The sequence below is a fragment of the Eptatretus burgeri genome, chromosome 5, assembly GCF_056783735.1.
Source record: "Eptatretus burgeri isolate ZD-2024b chromosome 5, Ebu_testis_v1, whole genome shotgun sequence".
NCBI classification, from domain to species: Eukaryota; Metazoa; Chordata; class Myxini; order Myxiniformes; family Myxinidae; genus Eptatretus; species Eptatretus burgeri.
The window spans coordinates 120803985-120830140 of record NC_140965.1 but is presented as its reverse complement, the minus strand read 5'-3'; the positions used below and the strand labels follow the sequence as shown (position 1 = coordinate 120830140).

Genomic DNA, 26156 nt, shown 5'->3' with positions numbered 1-26156 from the left:
ATATCGCGTGCTTTTGACATGGTCTGGCACCCTGCCCTGCTCACCAAACTCTCTTCCTGTAGTATCCAAGGCCATCTTCACTCATGACTCGTGGACTTCCTCTCCTGTTGCAGCCAATGTGTGGTCCTGAATGGAGTTCTTTCATCCCCTCTTCTTGTTCAGGCTGGAGTTCCTCAAGGCAACGTTCTGGGCGTTGTTCTTTTTCTGGTTTTCATCAATGATCTCTCCGACTCTCTGGCAAATCCTCATTACCTTTTTGCTCCTAACTCCACCCTCTGTCATACCATCTGTCATCCCTCAGACCAGCAAGCAGCAGCTTATTCGCTTTCTGCAAATCTGGATGAAAATCACAAACTGGTCCAACATGGAGAACATGTCTTCCAACCTTGACAAATCTTACACTCTCACTATGTCTCTCCGAAAGGACCGTCTGGAACACCCCCCCCCGCGCCCCCCACCCCAACTACTTTCTCAATAATCCTCTTAAAGTAGTCCTTTCATTCAAGCTTCCTGATCTCACTATTTGCCATGATCTTTCCTGGGAAAGCCACATTTCCACACTGTCCTCCAAAGACAGTCACTGACTGGGCATCCTCCATTGTGGGAAGAACTTCCTCGGCCCACCTGAGCTACACATACAAAGCTTTTGTCCACAGCCTTATGGAATACTGCTCCATCCTTTGGGCTGGTGCTCCTGCCTCTCACCTTTCTCGGTTTCACAGTGTGGAACACAAGACATTTAGGTTTGTTAGTATCTGCTGCTGTGAGGATGAGTCTTTGGGCCTCTTCCTCTCTCACCACAGGCAGGTCAGTGGTCTGTCTGTCGTCTAATGATTCCTCTCTGGTCTCGACCCCCCCCCCACCCCTTCTCTGTCTGCGATATGTCTCCCCCATATTTCCGTAGGATGCTCAAGGTCCGCCAACAACCCCCTTCTGGTAAAACTAGCAAAATCACAAATCACTGCTCACCTTCACTCTTTCATTCCTCTTTTTTCCCCCACCTTTGGAACAAACTCCCACACACTCTTCAATCCCACTCTTCACTTTCGGTCTTCAAAACAGCTGTTCACCACCACCTCATATATTCCACCCTCGAAAACCATGATCTTTTTGACCCCCGTTAATCCACCCCAAACTCACCTCCTTCAAATTCACTGCTTTCCTTCCCAAAAGTACCCTATCGTGTAAGGTCTTGAAAGTCCTTGTGGTGTCCATCGTGTTTACCGCGTGTACCCCGCCCCATCCCTCTCCCTTCCACAGATCTCCGAATGTCTCTGATCCCCACTGTTTTCTCCTTCCCTCTCCCACCCCTCTTGTTGTGCGTTCTGTGTGTTAGCGCTCATACGAGCCTCGACAATCTATACAAAAAAAGTTCTGTAAATAAATTAATAAAATGGCACCATTTATCATTGTCCATGAATAAATTCATAAAATAGTATAATATATGTTACATATACACACATGTTATCCAGTTCTGTAAATAAATTAATAAAATGGCACAATATATGTTAAATATACACACACGTTATCCAGTTCTGTAAATAAATTAATAAAATAGTATAATATATGTTACATATACACACACGTTATCCAGTTCTGTAAATAAATTAATAAAATGGCACAATATATGTTAAATTTACACACACGTTATCCAGTTCTGTAAATAAATTAATAAAATAGTATAATATATGTTACATATACACACATGTTATCCAGTTCTGTAAATAAATTAATAAAATAGTATAATATATGTTAAATGTACACACATGTTATCCAGTTCTGTAAATAAATTAATAAAATGGCACAATATATGTTAAATATACACATACATTATCCAGTTCTGTAAATAAATTAATAAAATGGTGGAATATATGTTAAATGTACACACATGTTATCCAGTTCTGTAAATAAATTAATAAAATGGCACAATATATGTTAAATATACACATACATTATCCAGTTCTGTAAATAAATTAATAAAATGGTGGAATATATGTTAAATGTACACACATGTTATCCAGTTCTGTAAATAAATTAATAAAATGGCACAATATATGTTAAATATACACATACATTATCCAGTTCTGTAAATAAATTAATAAAATGGTAGAATATATGTTAAATGTACACACATGTTATCCATTTCCATGAATAAATTAAAATGGTTGGGTGGTGGTGGTCGTATGGCAGCTTAGCTGCCGGGGTAGCTATAATTTCTTGAAGCGCGACTGTGTCGCTGATGCAGTGCCCCTCTACCAGTACACACACTGGAACTTATAAAATGGTTTAATATATATTAAATGTACACACATGTTATCCAGTTCCATCAAGTCTTGTTCGACCTCAGGTGACATTCATGATCAGATTTCTCCAAACATCCCGATCCTGCACTGCTTTCCGAAGTTCTGGCAGAGGCAGCTTCATTGAGGACTACACCACATCCATCCAGCACCAACACGGTTTTCCTCTTCTTCTTCCTCTGCTCTCCTCAACTCTGACCAAGCATGGCTGATTTCTCCAGACTTGTGTTTTCTGCATGCATGATGTGTCCAAAGTACAACAGTTTCTTTTTTTTTATCACCAGTTGTTCTAATGTACATGGTGGAATAATTTCTTCAAGCACCGATTGAGTTGTTCTTCTTCCAGTTCATGGAATTTTTAACATTCTTCTCCAAAACCACATTTCAAAACTGTCAATCATCTTCTTCCTTTCTTTTTTTACCCTTCATGACTCACATCCACACATTGCTGCTGTAAATACCAGAGCATTCACCAACCTCCTCTTGGTTTGTTTTGTCACGTGTTTATCTTTCCAGAACTTTGTCATTCCTGACATTGCTGTTCTTCCCCAACACGAACCATCAATAAATTTCTCGACCTTCTCTACTCAATCAATCTTAGAACCTAGGACGATGAAACTTTACTCGTGATCATCTCCAAATCTGAACACGTCAACCTTATCGAGGTTTAAATAAAGACATATCATTTTATTAATTTATTGATGGAAAGACAAATCACAGAACTGGATAACAGGTGTGTATGTCAGATATATCAGGTCTTCTGCCAACCCCATTTGTCTCAGCATAATCCACATCAATTAATGATCAACACAATCAAAATCTTTGTCATAGTAATCTAAAAAACAGAAATACATCTTCCTTTGATATTCCCTTACTTTTTCCATGATCCACCTCAGATTTGCCATTTGATCTCTAGTTCCTCTTCCTCTTCTGAAACCTGCTTGTTCAACAGGTATTTCTCAGTTCATGAAGTCTTCTATTCTGCGTTGAATGATCTTTCCTAATATGCTTCTGGCTTGTGAAATCAAGGCAATGGTTCGGTTATTTGAACATTCTCTTGTATCCCCTTTCTTTAGCAATGGTACGTAGACTGACTGCTTCCACCTTTTAGGAAGTACAATCTTGCTCCAGATCTGTGCACAGACAGCTGTTTAGCATCAGAACATATATATTGTAAAAGATTGGGGCGGTTGAGATTAAACATTTTTAAAGAAGAAGAAGGCGTTTCCAACCAAAAGTAAAACACCAGATCGACTCCGCTAGTTTGATCAAAAAAGTGAGAGCAGACCCGGTCTCAGGCAACGTTTCACCAGCTTCGCAGCCGGCTTCATCATCTGCCGTGCCTGATGAAGCCGGCTGCGAAGCGTCGTATGTCTGAACGAAGAAAACGTCATAACCACAGCACGTATCATGCTGGATGATACCTCAATTAAGAGATCTTCCCAGTGCAGGTGCAGGTCTAAAAATATTGATATTCAGGCAATTTTGAGTTATGTGCATTTTTGTTGCTCACTCTGGTGGTGTATTGGCTCAGAGTCATTGTTTGCACACCTACCGGAATTAAAACATAGTATTATAACAAAAAACTATTCTGCCAATGTATTATTATCTTTCCGTGGATTTAATTCACCGAGAAACCGAAGCAGTCTTGACAGTTAGTGACTGTGATGCTGTCAAAGGACATTCATAGCAAACTCCATAAATATTCCACACTCCCCTGGGAACTTATTCCCTTACAAACGGAGCCTGGAACTCCTTGCTAATGCTTCCACTAACATCTCATGCACATGTGAGGTGAATAAAAGAACGCTCTGACAATGCCTTGCGTGAGCGGAAGCACGAAGTTTCACAGGCGGTGTATAACTTCAAAGTCGCTGTTTCGCACACATACCAAAAGTCAAAAAAATATATATCCACAAATTATTCAGTCAATTCAATCCAACAAATAATTTCCTTTTCGTCAATTTACTTCATCGAGAAAGCAGTCTTAACAGTTTGTGACTATTTTGCAGACAGGGTCTTTTGAGAAGAGAGGGGAGGGGGGGAGCTGATGACTTCAACAGAAAAATGGGGAGGAGAGGACAGAGACTTGGAGTGGAAAGGTAGGGGGGTGTAGGGTTAATGATTTGATGAAGAAAGCAGAAGTGGAGTACAGAGAGTTAGAATTGGGGGGGGGGGGCAGAGAAGGGACAGATTTGATGTAGGTGGGTTGATGAGATGTGGTTGGTGAGGGTGGTGGTTAAGGAGCTGAAGAAGAAAGGGTGAGGAAAGGGCAAAGAGTTAGGGGGGCAGGGCAGAGAGTTGGGCAGGGGCAGTGCAGAGAGGGGAAAGGGAGCTGGGAGAGGAGGTTTGAGGACTTGTGGTGGGGGATGGGGATGGAGTTGGGTGAAGGGGGAGTAGAGAGAGAAGAGAGTTGGGTGGGAGCAGAGAGTTGGGAGAGGGGGTTTAAGGAATTGTGGCAGGGAGGAGGCTTGAAGACTTGGGGTTGATGAGTTGGGGCTGGGAGAGGGGCGGGTTTAGGACTTGAAGAAGAACTTGAAGTCACATTTTACTTTAAGTGGAATTTCCATGGGACCCTGCCAACATGCTCTCAAAGGACATTCCTGTCGGTCTCCCAAAATGTTTCACACTCTGTTGGGAACAAATTCGCTTACAACGGCCCAATGAAACCGGGTTATCTGCTCATATAACACACACACACACACACACACACACACACACACACACACACACACACACACACACACACACACACACACACACACACACACACACACACACACACACACACACACCACCACCAGTCGCTTCGCTGACGGGAATACTGAGTGGGGCGGAATAAAAGGCGGGAGAGGGAAAGGGGTCTGGAAGAGAGGAGAGAGGGGCGAGAGTGAGGAGTAAGAGGAGGAAAGAGAGAGGAGGAAGGGGGAGAGAGAAGGGAGGAGGAGAGAAGAGGGGGTGGAAGAAGGGAGAGGGGAGTGAGGAGGAGTGAGGAAGTGAGGAGGTAGGGAATGTGAGTGGGGGTGAGCGAAGGCAAGGCAGCGAGAGCTCAGAGTAAGGGAAGACTTGGGGAGGAGCGTTAATTATGATTCATACAGCTTCCTCAAAATGCTTCTGCAGAGAATAGCAGTGAAAAATGGAGTTCAAATCCCACTCGGCTGTTGAATTCATATCGGGTGGAGTTAACTCTGCCTGTCATCCTTCCGAGATCGGCAAAAAGAATGTCAACTTGCTGGTATCCTGTGTCGGAGTGGCGACCTGTCCAGGATTGTACCCAATAGTCAAGGAGACTGCTTAGGCAGCACCAACGCTCTGCACAGAAAATGGTCCCAGTGGATGGAAATGATAAATACCACCCAGAGGCACACACCAGCCGGGCATGTCCGGAGCCAAGCTGTCCGGAAACGAACTACCATCAGGATATATCCAGAGCCAACCTGTCCAGAGACAGAAAACATTGCCCCAATACTTCGGCAGACAAAACATCACCCCAACACGTCTGCAGACAAACATCGCCCCGACGCATCTGCAGACAAACATCGCCCCGACGCGTCTGTAGATAAACACCACCCCGACGCATCTGCAGACAATCATCGCCCCGACTCGTCTGCAGATAAACACCACCCCTACACGTCTGCAGACAAACATCGCCAGACACGTCTGGAGACAAACATCGCCCTGACACGTCTGGAGATAAACACCACCCGACACGTCTGGAGACAAACATCACCCTGACACGTCTGGAGACCAAACATCACCCTGACGCGCCTGCAGACAAACATCGCCCCGACCCATCTGTAGATAAACACCACCCGACACGTCTGGAGACAAACATCACCCTGACACGTCTGGAGACCAAACATCACCCTGACACGTCTGGAGACAAACATCGCCCTGATGCGTCTGCAGACAAACATCACCCCGACGCATCTGCAGACAAACATCGCCCCGACGCGTCTGTAGATAAACACCACCCCGACGCATCTGCAGACAATCATCGCCCCGACTCGTCTGCAGATAAACACCACCCCGACACGTCTGCAGACAAACATCGCCCGACACGTCTGCAGACAAACATCGCCCGACACGTCTGGAGACAAAAATCGCCCTGACACGTCTGGAGATAAACATCGCCCTGACACGTCTGGAGATAAACATCGCCCTGACGCGCCTGCAGACAAACATCGCCCTGACGCGCCTGCAGACAAACATCGCCCCGACGCATCTGTAGATAAACACCGCCCCGACACGTCTGCAGACAAACATCGCCCCGACGCGTCTGCAGACAAACATCGCCCTGACGCATCTGCAGCCAAACATCGCCCCGACGCATCTGCAGACAAACATCGCCCCAGCGTGTCCGGAGACAAACATCGACCTGACACGTCCAGAGACAAACATCGCCCCGACATGTCCGGAGACAAACATCGCCCCGACGCGTCCGGAGACAAACATCGCCCCGACGCGTCCGGAGACAAACATCGCCCCGACGCGTCTGGAGACAAACATCGCCCGACGCGTCTGGAGACAAACATCGCCCCGACGCGTCTAGAGACACACATCGCCCCGACGCGTCTGGAGACAAACATCGCCCCGACGCGTCTGGAGACAAACATCGCCCCGACGCGTCTGGAGACAAACATCGCCCCGACGCGTCTGGAGACAAACATTGCCCCGACGCGTCTGGAGACAAACATCGCTCCGACGCGTCTGGAGACAAACATCGCTCCGACGCGTCTGGAGACAAACATCGCCCCGATGCGTCTGGAGACAAACATTGCCCCGACACGTCTGGAGACAAACATCGCTCCGACGCGTCTGGAGACAAACATCGCCCCGACGCGTCTGGAGACAAACATCACCCTGATGCATCTGGAGACAAACATCGCTCCGAGGCGTCTGGAGACAAACATCGCCCCAACACGTCTGGAGACAAACATCGCGCAAACCCGTTTGGAGATAAACATCGCCCTGACGCCTCTGCAGACAAACATCTCCCCGAAGTGTCTGCAGACAAACATCGCCCTGCCACTTTTGGAGACAAACATCGCCCTGACACATCTGCAGACAAACACATGAACAATACACATCGCCCCGAGGCGTCTGCAGACAAACATCGTCCCACCGCGTTTGGAGAGAAGCATCGCCCTGACACATCTGCAGACAAACACATGAACAATACACATCCAGTATTAGTGTTTGGCCGATATCGGAAATTCTTCAGGAATCGGCAGGTTGGAGTCAGTGTGATTACCGACTACAGCACGTACTGTATCCAACCCAGAAACCTTAAGTCGATTTCACCCTTGTTTTGGGGGCACTTCAATCAACAAATTATAAAAACAACGTTTCATTTTTCGACGTTTCAAGGAGATGTGCATCAACATGAATCGTTATATACAGCTCCCAATCGTCACGTGACGGGTGGAAAAAGATTTTGCTCCAATTTAGAAATATACACACATGTAGATGTAATTCCACCCCCCCCACCACCACCCCCACTAACGAAGCCACTTGTGTTCCTATTATGAAAAACTCTCACATTCACATTCCCAAGAGGACCGATGGTTTGTTCAAAGTAAGCCCTGCAGCAAAGCTTGACATCTGCAAGTTCATCTTGGAAATGTCAAGTGTAACATCATTACAGAAATTCTGGGATCCATTACGAATATCAAATGAACTGCATTAAGAGCTCAATTAACTTCGTCCTGAGGAGTGGAATATTTAACAGAATCATCCCACTGTTATTGGATTTAGTGCACATGTTTTGTTTTGTTTTGCAAACAATCATTATTTGTCACATTGACAGAATAGTTTTGGTAACTTAAGGAAAATTTTTGATCTTTCAATTCTTACGCGATAAAAGTCTTGTTTCAGCAAAAAGAGAAACAACTCAAAACGTTATGAGAAATCCTCTTTCGAGACAGAGCAGTAATTGCAATTAAAGAGCACTTGTGAATATTTTCAAAAAGAGAGGAATGGAGTTCTGCGAGTTCATTCTCATCATGATTGCCACTCATATCTATTCAGAATAATTAAGTAACCCGAGAGTGCTTCAGAGCATAAATTGTCTTCGTAGGTTGTGTCCAAGTGCAATGCACTCAACATGTCAAAATATCATACTGCTTCATTTACTAATTATGAGCAAAATCTCAATCTGGATGTTGTTTGCAAAGAGGACGAGATGACCTTGTGGCTCAAAATCGCAGACGCAAATATCCGAGGATCTATTTCCTGATATCACGTTGGAAACGTGTTGTTGCCCCTACATTGTTGCTGGATTGCCCTTCGTAGCCAAAGATGGCCATTCACACTCGACGTGCAAACACATGGGTTGGTGAATTTTTTTTTACTGTGCTGATATAGCTGCTGCCCCTATATAAACCACACTTTGAGATTGCAAGCAATGTGACATGAAATCAAGTGATACATGAAAAGACTATGCCTGGGGTTGGCTTAATGGTTAGGGTGGTGGGCTTGGGATCCTCGGACCAGGTGGGGTTGACTCTGCCTGTCATCGTTTCGAGGTCGGCAAAATGAGTGCCAGCTTGCTGGTATCCTGTGTCAGAGTGGCGACCTGTCCAGGATTGTGCCCAATAGCCAAGGAGATGCTTAGGCAGCACCAACGCTCTGTGCAGAGTATGGTCCCAATGGGTGGATGGATGAGAAGACCACTGTGCTCCCAGTTTAGGGCAGGAATTTGTAATCTGTTCACGATGCCTGCGCTAGCTCACAGAGTCTTCCTGAAGGACACCATGCGATACTTTATGTCCAACAAATAATGCCAGGAGATGGGACGTCCTGTTTAACGAACAAAAATAACGAGGGACGGCACACACATTGATGCTTCGTCCTACCTGGGAAACACCAGGATGGTATTTTCTTTGAATAACTGTTTATCATAGTCAATCAATCCTCAACATCTCTCTGCATGCATTGCTGCTCTGTCCAAAGCAAATTTTACAATGCTGTAATAAAAACAGTAGGGATTTACTGCAGATATAATTGTGGTTAAACCTGCAAGCAAATGCAAGCCACATTGGTGTGGGGAGGGTGTGTAAATAAAAAAAATAAATGTTTGAAATTCAAAATACTTTTCATTCTAACTGTCCTTCAAAGGAACATTTTGATTGGAAGCATTTATCTTTCATGACAACAAATGTACATTGTTGCCAAATGGTGTTTTCCAAAAATGGCCGTCCGTGCACGGATCCAGCCATTGAAGTGACAAGTTATATTCATCAAAAATATAAAATAATATCCACGTATGTGAAAGTGCATGACCAATGGAAATCAAACCCAGAGATGCTCAGTGATGAAACACCAATTTCATGAGTTATCCAACAACAATCCCAATAATCAGAGCTCCATTGACCTCAAACTGCAAAAGTGTCTTCAACTTTAATGAAACCATTACATGCATCAGCAATCCTTAAATGAATGTGGAAGTTACTGAAAATGACCACTTAGTGACTTGTACTTGTTAACAGTTGAATGTAAGAACAACCCTTCTGAAAATCCTGATGACAAGCTCAGCCGGGCAGGCTGTACATGGAGGTTACCTTCAATGGACATCATGGAAATCACAGAGAGGAAGGGCCTGCAGCAGGGATTACTCACCTTAGGAATGATTTGCTGCCAAGGCAATGACAAGGGCATTAAAATTAAATGAAACGATATCCTTGCCGATGTTTCAGTTGCTAAATGTTCAGTGAGAGGAGAGTTTTGCTTTGAAGATAATCGCCGGGTTTCAATTGGCTGTGTTATTCACAGTGGAGATTTACCTTGCTCGTGTCGTTTATTTTTTTGCACATTGTTTCTAACAAACATAAATCTGTGTTTCCTAATCATCACAACATGTTTCTCATCTTATTATATTACCCATGCTCATTTGAACAGATGATGCATTCTTCTATCTCATTTCATGGGTAAGAAGATTGGCCGACTAATGTGATAGACATTTGAATCCAAAAGGGCATTTTACAAGGTTGTGAGCAAAAAAATAATTTGACTTCTCAATAAAATATTTGGCATTTAGTATGTCGGTAGGTTAAATGATAGTCTACTCACCAAAGGAAGAATCATAGAAGATAAGGAATCGCTGCCAGTGAAAGTCAGTAATGGCACGAAGAGCCACGTCGGCAAGATGCGAGGAAGGGCGCATGGACAGCGTGTATCCAGTGTGTGTGAGTAGGCAATCTGTGCGAGGAGCGTCATCCATACTGCGCTGCACATGAAGGTGTGGTATGTGCAGCGAATCGGAGAGGGACTGTAACGCACTCGCCTGACTGCATCCAGTGCTGCTCACCATTGCCAAGATTCCTTGGGACATCAGCTCGCAGGCTGTGCCACAAAAAAGATTGAGAGAAAAACAGATTATAGAGTGTACCTCATAAGTCAGAGAAAACAATCATGAAGCCAGATGATGTACTACAGAGCCAATTCCACCTTTATAACAAGCTGGAAAACACACACACATATATATATATATATATATATATATATATATATATATATATATATATATATATATATATATATATATATATATATATATATATATATATATATATATATATATATATATATATATATATGACAATGCAAATCCTTCAATTTCAAGAAATCAAGATTCAAAATAATTGCCATTGTAATGTATGAGCATTGTTTTGCAATAATGAGAGTTCTCATCTTTTGCTTTGAGCCGTGGGACCCACCGAGATTTAAAAATTTATTTGAAACCTGACAGTAGCAGTGAATGTCAATTGAGGCAGCATACGGAGTGTGGCAAAAACATGGCAAGAACAAGAAGGACGACACTTGGTGAATGTTTTTGTGCAAAGTGCCATTCAACAAGGAAGTATTAACGAAGCATGAAAAAAAAATCCATTCCAATTTTGTTAACGAATTCGGACTGGAGAGTTTAAACTTAAAAAAAAAAAAATAAAAGATTCATGAAGATTAAAGAATTTTATTCGAGATTATTTTGAGGATGGCCTGCTATACGGCCATGCTTTATGGATTGTATCGTTTTGTAAATATCATTTATCAAGACAGGGTCAGATGAAAGGTGCACAAAGACTTTTATCTAAAGGAAATTTATTAATGACTTACGCCAGAGTGGAGTTCGGAATTTGTTGAAAATTTGCTAATGGAAATTAATGAGGGTGACTTTAGGGCTCGTGATACGATGGACTCCAAGCAGACCTTTGGAAATTGGATATGGTTATTTTCAATAGGGCAGTGTGACCTGAACACATTTTACTTTGTCCTATATAAAATGGCAATTAGCTTCTCTGTGCAACAAGTTGAGGATGGAAGGGGAAGTCTGCCCCAGATGGAATGGCACCAAAGACAGGAGATTGATAATTTTCAAACTAATCAAAGGATCACAGAGGTAAATATAACTCCAGCACTAACAGGGAACCTATAACTCAAAACTTACAACTAGTCATTGAGAACAACATTGTCTTTCAATTTATTAATGAGTGATTTGGAAAACATTGGAAAAAAAAAAAAAGAGATGATATGAAAAGATGAACAATTTGTCTGCTAACATCTGCTGTTCTTCCTCTCCTCAGTCAGTTCTCTGACCACATGCTTGTCAAAGTAAACATCCCTCTGGCCGTTACTAGAGAACCACCTCAGCACCGTTGAGTCTGCCATTTCACTCAGGCTGACTGGCAGGGTCTTCAAGCAGCCATCAAACTTCTCGACTGGTCTCCCATTTCTACTTTTTTCAACATCAACTCATCTTGGGAATTTTTTCAAAGAAACTTGCTCTCCCTCATGCACAGATTTATCCCATCTTGTCTTCAGTTGTCCTACCCTTCCTCCCGCCCAAGCCAGACTGAAGCTTGTGGCGAGGCAGTTGTCCTGAAACAACTTGCCTTTGCCACATCGAAGGCAAATCCTACTGAAGGCAATCTCAGTTCCTTCCACAAAGCTTGGAACAAGTATGTGTCTACCCTTAGGAGAGCCAAGAAAGAACGTCTTTCTCATCTCAAGTCTGAACTCTCAAACCTGTCTCCCTCCTCCAAATCCTGATGGCATCGAGTTTGGTCTGTTTCTGGTGTATGTTCCCCCTCCTTCCCTTCCTTTACCTCAAATGGCCACTCTGTTGATACCGTACAAGAAAAGGCTGAATGCCTAAACTCCGTATTTGCTTCTAAATTTTTTGTCCCAAACCGATCGCTTTCTGCACCCACCTTAAACAGTCACACCCAACCGTTCTTGGACAAGGTGGATATTTTGCTGTCAAACGTCGACTGATTCTGCAACCAGTCCAGGTGGCATCAGCCCACGTGTCCTAAAAACCTGCTCTGCCACTCTTGCTCACCCTCTCTCTGTTCTATTCACCCTCTCATTTTGCTCAAGGTCCTCTGCCATCTGCTTGGAAATCAGAAAACATTACTACTGCTCTGCATAAAAAGGTGCAAAAACAGATCCCTGCAACTACAGACCAATCAGCCTTCTCCCAATCATCAGCAAGGTTATGGAATCCATTATCACTTCTGACATTAAATCCTTCCTCCTCTCCAATGGCTTGATTTCCCATCATCAATTTGGATTCAGAACAGGTCACTCTACCCTGGACATGCTGCTTTTACTTTCCAAACTCCTTTGATATATCACGAGCTTTCGATACGGTCTGGCACCCCGCCCTGCTCACCAAACTCTCTTCTTGTGGTATCCAGGGCAATCTTCACTCATGGCTCGCGGACTTCCTCAGCTATCGCAGTCAATGTGCGACTCTTAATGGCTCTTTCTCATCTCCTCTTTCTGTCCAAGCTAGAGTTCTCAAGGCAGTGTTCTAGGCCCTGTGATTTTTCTGGTTTTCATCAATGATCTCTCCGACTCTCTGGGAAATCTTCTATATCTCTGCTGATGACTCCACCCTCTGCCGTACGATCAGGCTTCCCTCAGTTCGGCAAGCAGCAGCCTCTTCACTCTGCAGTTCTGAATAAATTCACAAGCTGGTCAAACACTTGGAACAGGTCTTTCGATCCTGACAAATCTATCAATCTCACTCGGTCTCTCCGAAACTACGGTCTGTAACCCCCCCCCCCCGCCCCACCACAATATACTTTCTCAACAATCCTCTTGAAGTCCTTTCATTCAAGCTTTTGGGCCTCAGTATCTGCTATGATCATTCCTGAGAAAGCCACATATCCAATTTAGCCTCCAAAGCCAGTCCTCAACTAGGCATCCTCCATCGTCTAAAGTACTTCCTTGGCTCACCTGAGCCTCCAAGCACTTACAAAGCTTTCATCCACAGCCTGATGGAGAACTGCACTTCCCTCAGGGGTGGTGCTCCTGCCTCACATCTGGCTCGGCTTCACGCTGTGGAAACCAAAGCTTTTAGGATCATTCATATCTCCCGCGATGAAGCTGAGTCTTTTCATCTCTCACTGTCTCTCACTGCATGCTGGTCAGTGGAATTTCTGTCTTCTACAGTCTCCTCTCTGGCCTTGCCCCCCCCCCACCCCAGCAATCTGACTGTGCTTTGTCTCCCCTGCATTTCCACAAGGTGCGCAAAGTCAACCAAAAACCCCCTTCTGGTGAAACTGCCAAAATCACAAAGCACTGCTCACCTCTTCACTCTTTAATTCCTCTTTTTTCCCACCTCTGGAACAAATTCCCACACTCTTCAACCCCACTCCTCCCTCCAGGTCTTCAAAACAGCTGTTCACCACTATCTCATGTCTTCCCCCATCCAAAACCCTGCTCTTTTCTACCCCCGTTAATCCACCCCTAAACCACCTCCTACAAATTCCCTGCCTTCCTTCCTGAAAGTCCCTGTAGTGCGATCTTGTTTACCCTGTGACCCCATCCCATCCCTCTCCCTTCCACATATCTCCTAATGTCTCTGTTCCCCACCGTTTTGTGCTTCCCTCTCCCACCCCTCTTGTCTCCTGTTCAGTGTGTCAGCTCTTATACGAGCCTCGACAATGTATACAAAAAAAATAAAAGAAAATAAATTGCAACGTCCCATCTTGAATGTCGTCCCAACTTGGGCAATCTTTCTCCTGTGCATAAGGACCGTTTTAAACATTCCCAATCTCACGGAGAAGTCGTAAAAAATAACAGTAACTGCTGAATAATAATAATAAAAAAAAACTTTCGAGGTTAGAATGGGAACCTAAAGCAAATACTCAGTTCTATAAAAGTTTAACCCAAATCGTTGTGTTGAAAAAGGAGATTGTAGCACTATTTGAAATAACTGCACCCACCACCAAAAGTATGGATCACAAACCAACAAAGCTGTGCTGGGTCACCGGTGACCAAACAACTTGTCCAACACTAATTCACACTTTGGCTCCAGCTCCATTTGACTTCTCTTTGCAACCAGCCACAAAATGGTTGCAACAATGTGGGTAAATTTGCCAAGTTGTTTAACATCATAAGCAAGACTAACTGCAGCTCATTCTCGTTCGTTGGTGCTGGCACATTTACAATCCCTGCCACCTGACTAGCTGTTGGGTGCAGCACATGAGCATCAATCCATCAGCCCATGTACCCTTAAATTCTGTATGAATTCCCAAATGAGGAGCTTCCCTTAAACCCCGTATCACGGTCCTCGAGACGTGACCTAATCCCAAATTTTCAAAAGTTCTTCACCATATGTGCTGTGAGCAAAGTATCATCCAGAAAATAGACTACTTAATCCATACTGTGCAGTATCTAGCCCATTGTATTGTGGGCACCCCATGAGCCCAGTAAATGATATCATAACAGTCCTTTGTGCATTTTGCTTTGATTTGGATTCCAGTTCCTTCTGATATGCAAAGGATAAGTCCACCTTTTTGGAAAATCTTCAATCTGTCAATGTGACAAGTCTTCCACATTGCGCAGCATGCGTCTAGCACTAAACAACAGTTTATTACTCGTAATAAGTGGCTACAACCATCCTTGACCATGTTGTGGAACGTCGTCTGAGGCCCTCACTCTGTTTTTTCTTCAGCCCTCACTTTTTCACCTTTCTTCACTTTTAAATTTGTTTTCTCTGCAACCGCTTGAACGTTTGATATCAAACATTCAATATTGGAGCGCCTACCCATGGAAAAAAAAAATTTGGAACAAAGTTGCATGATGATTGGATGGAAAATGCAGCCAACATTCAAAAACGTCTGTTTTCTGGAGGCATGAGTTGCAGGGTGTTTGACATACCAGGAACCTTTATTGGCTTACTTTTCTATCTGTCTTGTTTTCTTAGGTCCTACACAGATTGGAGCAGCTCAGGTACTCTCCACTCTTTTTGTGACACAATGTCGCACCTCTCCAGATAATCCAGGTTCCTTTGTGCTGCTTCCTTCAAAGCAGAGATGACATGTCAAGGTTCCAGAAAAAATTAATCCTGTAGGGCATGATCAAAAACTAGCCATGCTCACAGATGCTAGCCAGGTGCTTGAGGGCAATTGTATTGTCTCCACCTCATGTGACCCTCTTTATGGCCATTCATAAACATCAAAACCTTTTTGATGTTCTCAAAAATCTTTTCTTCCTTTTAATCGATGACTCAACAATAAGTTATACAGTACCCCCATTCCACCAAAAGGTAGGCAGCAGCTATGACACTCTTTGCTGAACTGAAATTGGTTATATCAGCTGGTCTTACAAATGTAACACAACATTAAACTCTGGACTATCACACAGTCACTGTGGAAAGATTGTCAAATAAATCCATCTCTATATTCCATGGTCAGCCAGAGTAAGAGGTCCAGCATCTTGACCTTCCATTCCTCAAATCAGTCATGACCATTCCTAGGCAGACCACATTTCAAAGTTGGTATTCTGGGTATCCTCCATCATTCCATGTTATTCCTTGAGAAACCAGAAGTACTCGCAGTTCACAAGCCCTTTGTCTATATCTCATTGGATTACTTCTGTCTGCGATAGGCTGGCACCCCCAGCATCATAATCTTCACTCCTGATTTTCTATGAAATATAAACCTCTCTGTATTATTGGCATTTCCCATGATAAGGTTGAAGCACAAAGTCTGTTGATCTCACATGGCAGACAGATTTATGGCCACTCAGTTTTTTTTACTGACTCTCCGATAGTCTTTTTTGCCCCTGCTCTCTCAGCCCTCTGACCCTCCCTCGCTCCTCCAGGATATTAAGCTCTCTTACAGTAACCTCCTCCTTATTGAATTCTCAAAATCCTGAGTTTCTATTTAACTACACTCTTCCACTATACTAAAAAAATAGAATATGTTTGTTTGTATGTATGTGTGTGTGTTTGTTCGTCCTTTATAGGCGGCCGAACCGTTGGATGGAATGAGATGAAACTTGGCATGAGTGATCCTTGGGACATGAGAACAGACATGGGGGGGGGGGGGTCAAGTTCAAGGTCAAAGGTCACGGGGTCAAGGGGTCAAGGTCACCGGGTAACTTCAATTTCTCAATTTCATATGATCGAGACGGGACCAAAGCCATTCGACAGATAATCAAAATTAATACTGAAGGACCAATTTTGTGCCCCGTCTGTGACGGGGTTTCGGCTAGTTTGCTCCTATTTTCCCCCGTTTATGGAACTCCCTTGCTGATGCTATTCAATCACACTGCTCCCAACATTAATTCAAATTGATGATACACCACCATTTCATGTCAACCTCCATCCCTACCTGTGATATATTTGACCCCTCCCCCCCCACCACCCAAAACCCCCTGCCAACTTAACCCACCAACTGAACTCTCTTATTTGTAAATTGCCATATTTACTCTCCTCCTGTGTCTCCTGTTTTCGAGTTAATATTTTCCCATCTTTCTTACATGCATCTGTTGCCCCACTGCCCCAATGTCAGTATGTTGCCTTTTCACCATCTGTCACTGTGCTCTCTAATGAGCCTAAATTTTGTATCCATAAAAATAAAGTTTTTCAAATGGCACCAGAGCCGACTCCACTCATGAGAAGGCCAAATGCCTCAATTGTGTGGTTGAATCCAACTCTCGTGTCCCCAACTTTTCCACCGACAAGTATTTCATCGGAAGCATGATGGAGTACTGCTCTCCCCTCTGGGCTGGCTCCCCTGCCTCACATCTTGCTTAGCTTGATGCTTTGGAAACCAATGCTTTCGACATCAATGGAATCTCCTGTGCTGAAGCTGGGACAATGGGCCTATCACTTCACCATCGCAGACAGGTTGGTGGCCTCTGTATTTCACCACCTCCTTTCTGGTTTTGCACACTCTACTCTTTCAGGGTTTTGTCCCCTCCATGTTTCTTCCGGGTGCACAAGGTCTACCATCAACCCCCTTCTGGTGAAACTACCGAAATCCAGGGTCAATACTCACTTCCACTCATTTGTTATTTTTTCACACCTGTGGAATGACATTCTCTTCAATCTCACTCTTCACTCCAGATCTTCAACAGAGCTGCTCACCATCATCTGAGATCTCAGATCTTCCCCAATCCAAAACCATGATCGTTTCTACCCTCATCAATTCCTCCATTACCCCTCCACAAGTCCTCAATCCTGCTTCCAAATTTTCTGGTTTTTCCTCCTGTGAGTTTTCTTCAGTATCCATCATGTCCTTTCCTGCCCCACATTCCTCCCCACACCCATTGTTTGTCCAAGTCTCCCTCTATCTTGTCGTTCAACTCCTCTGTTGGAGTTCACCCCTCCTCTATCTCTTTACTGTTCTTTTTGTCCTATTACATCCTGATCTGTTTAGTGCACTAGCTCTTCCACGAGCCTTGACTATGTATACCAAAAAAAAAGGCATTACAAAAATTATCAAACTTTCCAACGGATCTTCTTCCCAATTTAAAAGCAGAAACACTTTCTGCTGATTTCCAAAAATTAAAAGTATGGTTCACAAGAGAATTATGACTTTGAACCCATTCAATACCTAATCCTTTTCCCCCAGAATAACCACCTCGAAAATCCTCTGAATATCTTTACTGTCTTTTGAAACAAAATCCTCCAGAAGAAGTGGAGTCCTCATTTGCTTGGGCCCCAATGCAGTCCAATTTTCCTTATTTTCCAACTTCTTTAACAAACCACCCATATCAGCTTCAAAAAACTATGCAACTTCAACAAATAACACCCAGCTATCTGACTAAGTCTAAAATAACATTCACGCCCACGTTTTTTGTTCCTATTTTCAACTTTTCTCTGGAATTGTGCTTTCCCTACAGTAATCAAGATTGTTCCTTACTACATATGTCACATCATCTATTTTCCTATCTATGTTCTTCTGAAAAGTCACTAAACACCCCCAGCAAGAAGCACTTCAACATTGAAGTTTGGTTGAAGTTGGTGATGAACGTCGGTATGTAATTTTCCTTTTTTAACGGCTGGTATGGCTCCAAATACTTTTGCATTTTCTGCATCATGTTTGGCTGTACTCTACCAAACTGCAAAAAGTTTATCCTCCATATTTATTTGTCAGTATAATAACATTTCATCACTTGACATTCAGCTCTTTCACCCTCAAGATCTGGATTGAAAGAAGAGTAAAAATAAAGAAAGAATGCAGATGCTTTTCTTGTGATCGGTGACGTCACTAGAATCTCAATCATTAAAGACAAACGTTGACCTCGATATTTCAAGTCACAGTCATTAAAGGAGTTGTTTAAAGTTTTAAAATCTATATTAAAATCTATATGTTTATAAACAGCAATTTCGTGAACAACCAAGATTTAAATGAGTGTAATAATGGGGATTTCACAAGAACAAGGTAACTGAAATACGACTGCAGACAACATATTCCATTTGATGCGTGATTGAGGAAATGACAACATTTCAAATTGTACCTTTGTTGAATACAGGTTATCAACATGTTTCTCAATGAAACTAAAAGTAAATATGTTCTAATTTCATCATACAAAGAATAGAGGAGGCCTCAGTGATGCCGAGCATTTAAATACCAAGAAACAAGCAAGGAAGCAGCAAGTTCCATTTTAAAAGTCATTGGTATGATTCCTGACTCAAAGTTTAACCATTACACCACCTCGGCTGGTTAAGAATTGCTCCCTTGTTCATGAGTTGACTTCATACTCTGTCACATCTCACTCTTCCATGAACATAGATTTTGTTGAAACCCCGCGAATGTTTAAACCACACAAATGTTGAAACCACGAATCTGGGGGAGGGGGGGGTATTCCTTCAATGGAACATGAGAGGATAGGTTCCACGAATTTCCCGACCTGCGAAAAATCCGTGAATGTCGGGGAAAATCTCACAAAAATGCATGAAAATGCTGTGTAAATAGATGAAAATCCACGAATGTCGAGGTAAAAATCCGCGAATGTTTTGTCACTGTTACAATGGAGACAAGGAGGATACCATCAGCGGTTCATGGCGGTTCCTGGTTCATGATCTGCTGCTAATTACACTAATAAATATGCTGAATGTTTCCATTCGTTAACTCACAGGACAAGACGTCTTTCCTATCTATAGGTAGATTATGCTGAGCATTTTTTAATAGGTAACAGCTCAGATGGTGCTGTGAGTAGCAAGATGGTCTCTCAGGGCTCTCTGCTGACTTTCTCAAAGGTAAGATTCCGGTGGTTATCTGTCCCGTTTTAACTGTTTATTTTCCCACCTACATGTCACTGTGTGTTCCTAATTCGGTTTTGTTTTTAAAATCGTGCTATTTTGTGAGTTTTTGTCGACCTTGTCTGACTGGGTTCCGTGAAGCCTACCCATCCTTCCCCTCTCGGTGTATGATCATTTGTATTTGAATTCTCTCTCGATTACCTTCAATTCATATTTTCCCCACTTTCCCAACGTCCCCCATCCTTCCCAACGAAACACTGTTTCTTGTCTTAAATCCAAAACAAAAAACAAACAAACAAAAAATACCTTTCTCCTTGCTTACCCAGGAGTCCCGAACCTCCTTCTTCTTCTTCTTCCTCTTCTTCTTATTCCTTAAGCTGGCACACCATCTTTATTCCACTTGAGCTGACCCACTCTCGCCATTACCTTCACGATTTCTTCTTACAACCTTCCATTCCCGAATCTCACCTATTCTTCAAAAATTAAGAATCTTCCTTGCATCCTTTCGATCTATACACCTCCTGCAACCACGTGTCTTACTCTACCCTCCACTCTCTTACTGATACGTTTCATCAATCCAGCAGCTTCGCTCTGCGTTTACAGATCCAAATCCACCATACACCTCCACAATTTTCCTTCAACCCTCCCTTTTCCAAATGTTACGCAATCCTTAATTAAAATAAATAAATTCACTTTTGATGATACACCTCCCAGAACCACGTGATTCTCCCATAACCACGTGATCTGTTTACACCACCCACGTTTACCGATCCAAATTCACCATTCACCTCGCGATTTTTTCTACAACATTTCCATGACATAATCTGATGGAAACTTTCTCAAACAATAATTATAATAATAATAATAATAATAATAATAAAAACGATCTCTTATGCTTCATCTTCCTCTTCACACGTGTGGTTTTCTTTACTGTATCATAATGCACTACTCTTCTATTTAAACAAACTGCTCTCCATTCGACCTTTCATTCATACCTTGCCGAAAAAAACCAACTGTTACTGCGATTCTTCTCTCCTTTATCTTAATTCGCCTTTATTGCATCCATCAAGAAATGTGTTTAATCGCATGTTGGTCTTTCAGCTGCTCCCGTTAGGGGTCGCCACAGCGGATCATCCGTTATGATCCGCATACTGACTTGGCACAGGTTTTACGCCGGATGCCCTTCCTGACGCAACCCTGGTCGCCTCTTACGACACAGGGATAAGGATTGGGTTTCACCATGATTCCGGGCTGCCCTGCACCCTCTCATAGCGTGGCCCAGTGCAGGGCTCCCGTCCTCAAGCGATCCTCCAACCCAAGCCTCCGAGTAGCCGGATTACAGGCGCACGCCACTATGCCCGGTTAAATGTGTTTAATCGCATCTCCGACCGAAAAAAATAAATATAAATAAAATTAAAAAACCAAACAAAAAATAAAAATATGTCATTAGCAGTGTGGACCTCAAATATCCGGGGCCTTCGCTCATACCTTTCAGATCTTTCCATACAGGTTGCACTGACAAACCAGACATAATCTGCCTAACAGAAACTTTCCACCCCCAAGACGTGTCTGACTCCCAAGTATCTCTCCCTGGTTACTCCCTCCTCCGGTATGACAGACCTGAGCCTCGTCTTGGTGTAGGAGATGCTCTCTTCATTAAAGACTCTATTCCTCACTCTCCATGCACTGCTCTCACTCCCCGACACCCTCAGGAATACCTCTCGCTACGGCTTCCCCTCCACCCCCAACTCATGTTTTTATATGTACTGTGCCGTCCAGCAAACAGTGATGACTCCATCTACACCTCACTATCCGAAAACATGGACCAACTTCTATCTTCTCATCCAAACTCTCTCTTCCTCACATGTGGTGACTTCAATTGTCATCAAGCCAGTTGGCTAGGTGTGGGTACCTCTCTCACCTGTCATGGCACTTCAGCAAAAGCTTTCTGCGACTCATTAGGACTGACTAAATAGGTCAAGTATCTGCTGATCTTCTTCGGCTCCAATCAGTTCTTCTGACCACGTGCTTTTCAAAGTGGACATCTCTCTGGCTGTTTTCAGAGAACCACCTCAGTGCCGTCGAGTCTAGCATTTAACTCAAGCAGACTGGCAGGGTCTCCAATCAGCTATCAAACTTCTACACTGGTCTCCCATCATGACTTTCTCTCACATAAACTCATCCTGGGAATTCTTTCAAAGAAACTTGCTCTCCCTCATGCACAGATTTATCTCCTCTCGTCTTCAGTTGTCCTACCCTTCCTCACGCCCATGGTTCACTGAAGCTCGTGGTGAGGCAGTTGGCCTGAAACAACTTGCCTTTGCCTCATGGAAAGCAAACCCAACTGAGGGCAATCTCAATTCCTTCCACAAAGCTTGGAACAAGTGTGTATCTACCCTCAGGAGAGCCAGAAAACAACATATTTCTCAGCTCAAGTCTGAACTCTAAAACCTCACTGCCTCCTCAAAATCCTGGTGGCATCTAATCAAATCTGTTTCTGGTGGATGTTCCCCATCCATCCCCTCCCTTACCTCAAATGGCCGCACTGCTGATACCGAATGTGAAAAGGCTGAATGCCTAAACTTGGTAGTTGCATCAAAATCTTGTGTCCAAAACCCATCACTTTCTGTGCCCAACTAAACCAGTCACATCCAACTGTCCCTGGACTCTGTGTCCTTTTCTCCTGACAAGGTGGAGAGCTTGCTGTCAAACCTTGACTCAGATTCTGCAACCGGTCCAGACGGCATCAGCCCACGTGTCCTAAAAACCTGTTCCTCTGCTCTTGCTCACCGTCTCTCTGTTCTATTAACCCTCTTATTTGCACAAGCTCATCTGACATCTGCTTGGAAATCAGCAAACATTACTGCCCTGCATAAAAAAGGTGCAAAAACAGATCCGTGTTACTACAGACCAATCAGCCTTCTCCCAATCATCAGCAAGGTTCTGGAATGCATCATCGCTTCAGACATGAAATCCTTCCTCTTTTCAAATGGCTTGATTTCCGATCAACAATTTGGTTTCAGACCAGGTCACTCTACCCTGGATATGCTGCTTCTGCTCTCCCAACAATGGATGGAGGTCCTCGATGCCGGATATGAAATCAGAGCCATATCCCGAGACATATTGCGTGCTTTTGACACGGTCTGGCCCGCTGCCCTGCTCCACAAGCTCTCTTCCTATGGTATCCAAGGCCATCTCCACTCATGGCTCGCAGACTTGCTCTCCTGTTGCAGTCAATGTATGGCCCTGAATTGACTTCTTTCATCCCCTCTTCCTGTCCAGGCTGGAGTTCCTCAAGTCAGCATTCTCGGCCCTGTTCTTTTTCTGGTTTTCATCAATAATCTCTCCGACTCTCTGGAAAATCCTCTTTATCTCTTTGCTGATGACTACACCCTCTGCCGTACCATCTGTCATACCTCAGACCGGCATGCAGCAGCTTCTTCGCTCACTGCAGATCTGGGTAAAATCATAAACTGGTCCAACACGAGGAACATGTCTTTCAATCCGGACAAATCTCACAATCTCACTATGTCTCTCTGAACGGACCGTTTAGAACCCTCCCCCCCCCATCCACTTTCTCAACAATCCTCTCTTAGAACTGCTTTCTTTCAAGCTTCTGTCTCACTATCTTCCATGATTTCCAACCTGGCCTGCAAAGCCAGTCGCCGACTGGAAAATCTTCATCATGCAAAGTCCTTCCTTCGCCCACCTGAGCTCCTGACCAATTACCAAGCATTCGTCCGCATCCTGATGGAGTACTTCTCTCCCGTCTGGGCTGGTTCTCCTGCCTTCCACCTTTCTCGGCTTCACGCTGTGGAAACCAAGGCATTTCGGATCATTGGCATCTCCCGCGATGAGGCTGAGTCTTTGTGCCTCTCACTCTCTCACCACAGGTAGGTCGGTGGTATTTCTGTCTTCTACCGTTTTCTCTCTGGTCTCGCCCCCCCCCCCTGTGTCTGTGATTTGTCCCCATCATATTTCCACAGGGCGCTCAAGGACCGCCAACAACCCCATTCTGGTAAAACTACCAAAATCCCGAATCACTGCTCACCTTCAACCCCTCCTTCCTCTTTTTTCCCACCTTCGGAATAAACTCTCTCACTCTGTTCACTCCCATTCTTCCCTCCAGGCCTTCAAAACAGCTGTTCACCACCACCTCTTATCAGCCCCCATCCAAATCCTCGATCTTTTCTACCCCCGTTAATCCACCCCAAACCCACCTCCTTCAAATTCCCTGCTTTCTTTCCTGAAAATCCCTGTCGTGTCCATCTTGTATACCCCATGTTCCCCGCTCCATCCCTCTCACTTCTACAGATCTCCTAATGTCTCTGTTCACCACTGTTTTGTCCTTCCCACTCCAGTCCCTCTTGTCTCATGCCCCCTTGCTATGCGTTGTGTGTTCGCTCTCATACGAGCCTCGACAGGGGATACAAAAACCAACAAACAAAAAATGGTGATTTACACTGAGATGTACTGAATGGTTCCATCGTGTAATGTCCGTATGGGCTTGAAGCATGGTATTGTGTACACTGTAGTCCTGAATGAGGAGAAAGCTTAGAAATTGAACCCAGTTTTAATAAGATAAACAATCTTAATGCTATATAATGCCAAAGTGTCTGTACTTTCAGAAAATGTATACTTTGCTATGGGTTCTATGGTTATAGTTGCGTACAAAGCATGTTTTTTATCCAAACACAGGCTATTTTTTCCATTTTTATAGCTCATTTTTTAGAAATGGGTTACATGTATGATTGTATATGTTGTCCAAAATGGTTGAAAATGCATTTTTTGTTTGACATATATCATTATACATAAGAATAGAACAATTCCTCGAAACAGTACATTTCTTATGACCTTCTGCATATCTTGGCACCTTCAAATGTGTAAAATCTAAGATTTTGCAAAATTTCCCCCAGTCATAGTGAAGCTTACAAAATCTTCTTCCAGAAATTTGAAATGCATCTGTTAGAACATCTTAAATAGCAATTTACTTCTGCAGAAAGTGATGATTTAAAATGGCAAGTTTCAACATGGATCATTACTACATGCCAGTTTTTAGGTTCACTTCCATGATTGGGTCAAAAATGTACGGAAGTACGTAACAAATTGCATTTACCAAGCTGCTACAAAATTACTGGTAGCTATAAGCTTGATTTTATAACCATAGAATAAGTTTACATTTAATAACAGGAAGCAGGTCATGTTTGTGGCTCGTGGAAGACATGTTTTTTTCCGTAAGTAAAGTATTTTACTACATGCACATCCAGCTGCTTTGTGCCTGGCTCATGGAAGATATGTATTCGACCTGTGTTAAGTTTGTGGCTCGTGGAAATAAATAAATAAATAAATAAATTGCCATGAAAACCGCGAATACATGGGGTAATTTCCTGAAAATATAAATAGGTGTGGCCGTGAATAGAACACATACAAACAGATAGAGAGAGGGGGAGAGGGAGAGGGAGAGACAGGGACGGGAGAGGGAGAGGGAGAGACAGGGACGGGAGAGGGAAAGGGAGATTTTTGCCTTTTCTGGGTATGAAACGGAAGACCAAGAAGGAACCCAAATAAGTAAAGTGCAAAGATGGAGTCATCAAAAGAAACCTGGACAGGATTCGGGTTTCAACCGAGACTGCACAACCCTCAAACCCATCCAGACGCATCCAAGCGAAGCATACAGAAAAAATTCTGCAAGAATTCACTTTCCTTTGAGAGATAGATTTTGGAAGAGAGGAAAAAAGAGATGAAAGAGAAGAAAAAGCAAGAATTAGAATGGATAAAGAGAATTTTGAAGAAAAAAAAATAGACGTGTGATTTACAAATATGTTGGGAAAAACCCATTTTCAGAAGTTACTCCCCAGGCTCAAATGCAGCAACATGTACAAGCTACCACAAAAAAGTAGTAGATTATAATGATTGAGACTTTTGAGACATCAAGCAAGACTCATGAAAAAAAAGAATAAACAATATGGGTAAAAATAATCATTGTGAGACAGTTTTGTCATTCATTAATAATGCCGATTATTACCATTCATTAATAATGGATTAGTCGCAGAGGCATGAAAAGTAACTTTGGCTTTTATTGGATGCTGAGTGAGCTCGAACAATGCAGGAAGGAGGAGGAACCCAGGAGAGAAAGGTGTTATACGGGTGGGAAATACCATGAGAAGGGGATGGGTGTTCATTGTGCACACACTGTACACGTAAATAGAGATCACAGGTGGATTATTCAATGTGCTTCATCATATCGGGTATTATTTATTTGTTAATTAATTTAAATATTTTTGTTATCCAGCTCAACTCAAGGAACACATGACAAAGTAGGCCTACACTTGATACAAGGAAATTATGAT

At 43.4% G+C, this 26156-nt stretch overlaps 1 protein-coding gene across 3 annotated transcripts in view; it reads right to left on the bottom strand.

Annotated features, from left to right (window-relative positions):
- LOC147027249 (glutamate receptor ionotropic, delta-2-like) overlaps nt 1-26156 on the bottom strand; it is a 675131-nt gene that overhangs the window by 388924 nt on the left and 260051 nt on the right. For all 3 annotated transcript variants that reach the window (XM_085883508.1, XM_085883507.1, XM_085883509.1), the window contains exon 3: nt 10371-10643. In XM_085883508.1, coding sequence (XP_085739634.1) covers nt 10371-10643 — 273 coding nt within the window. The remainder of the gene's footprint in view (nt 1-10370; nt 10644-26156) is intronic.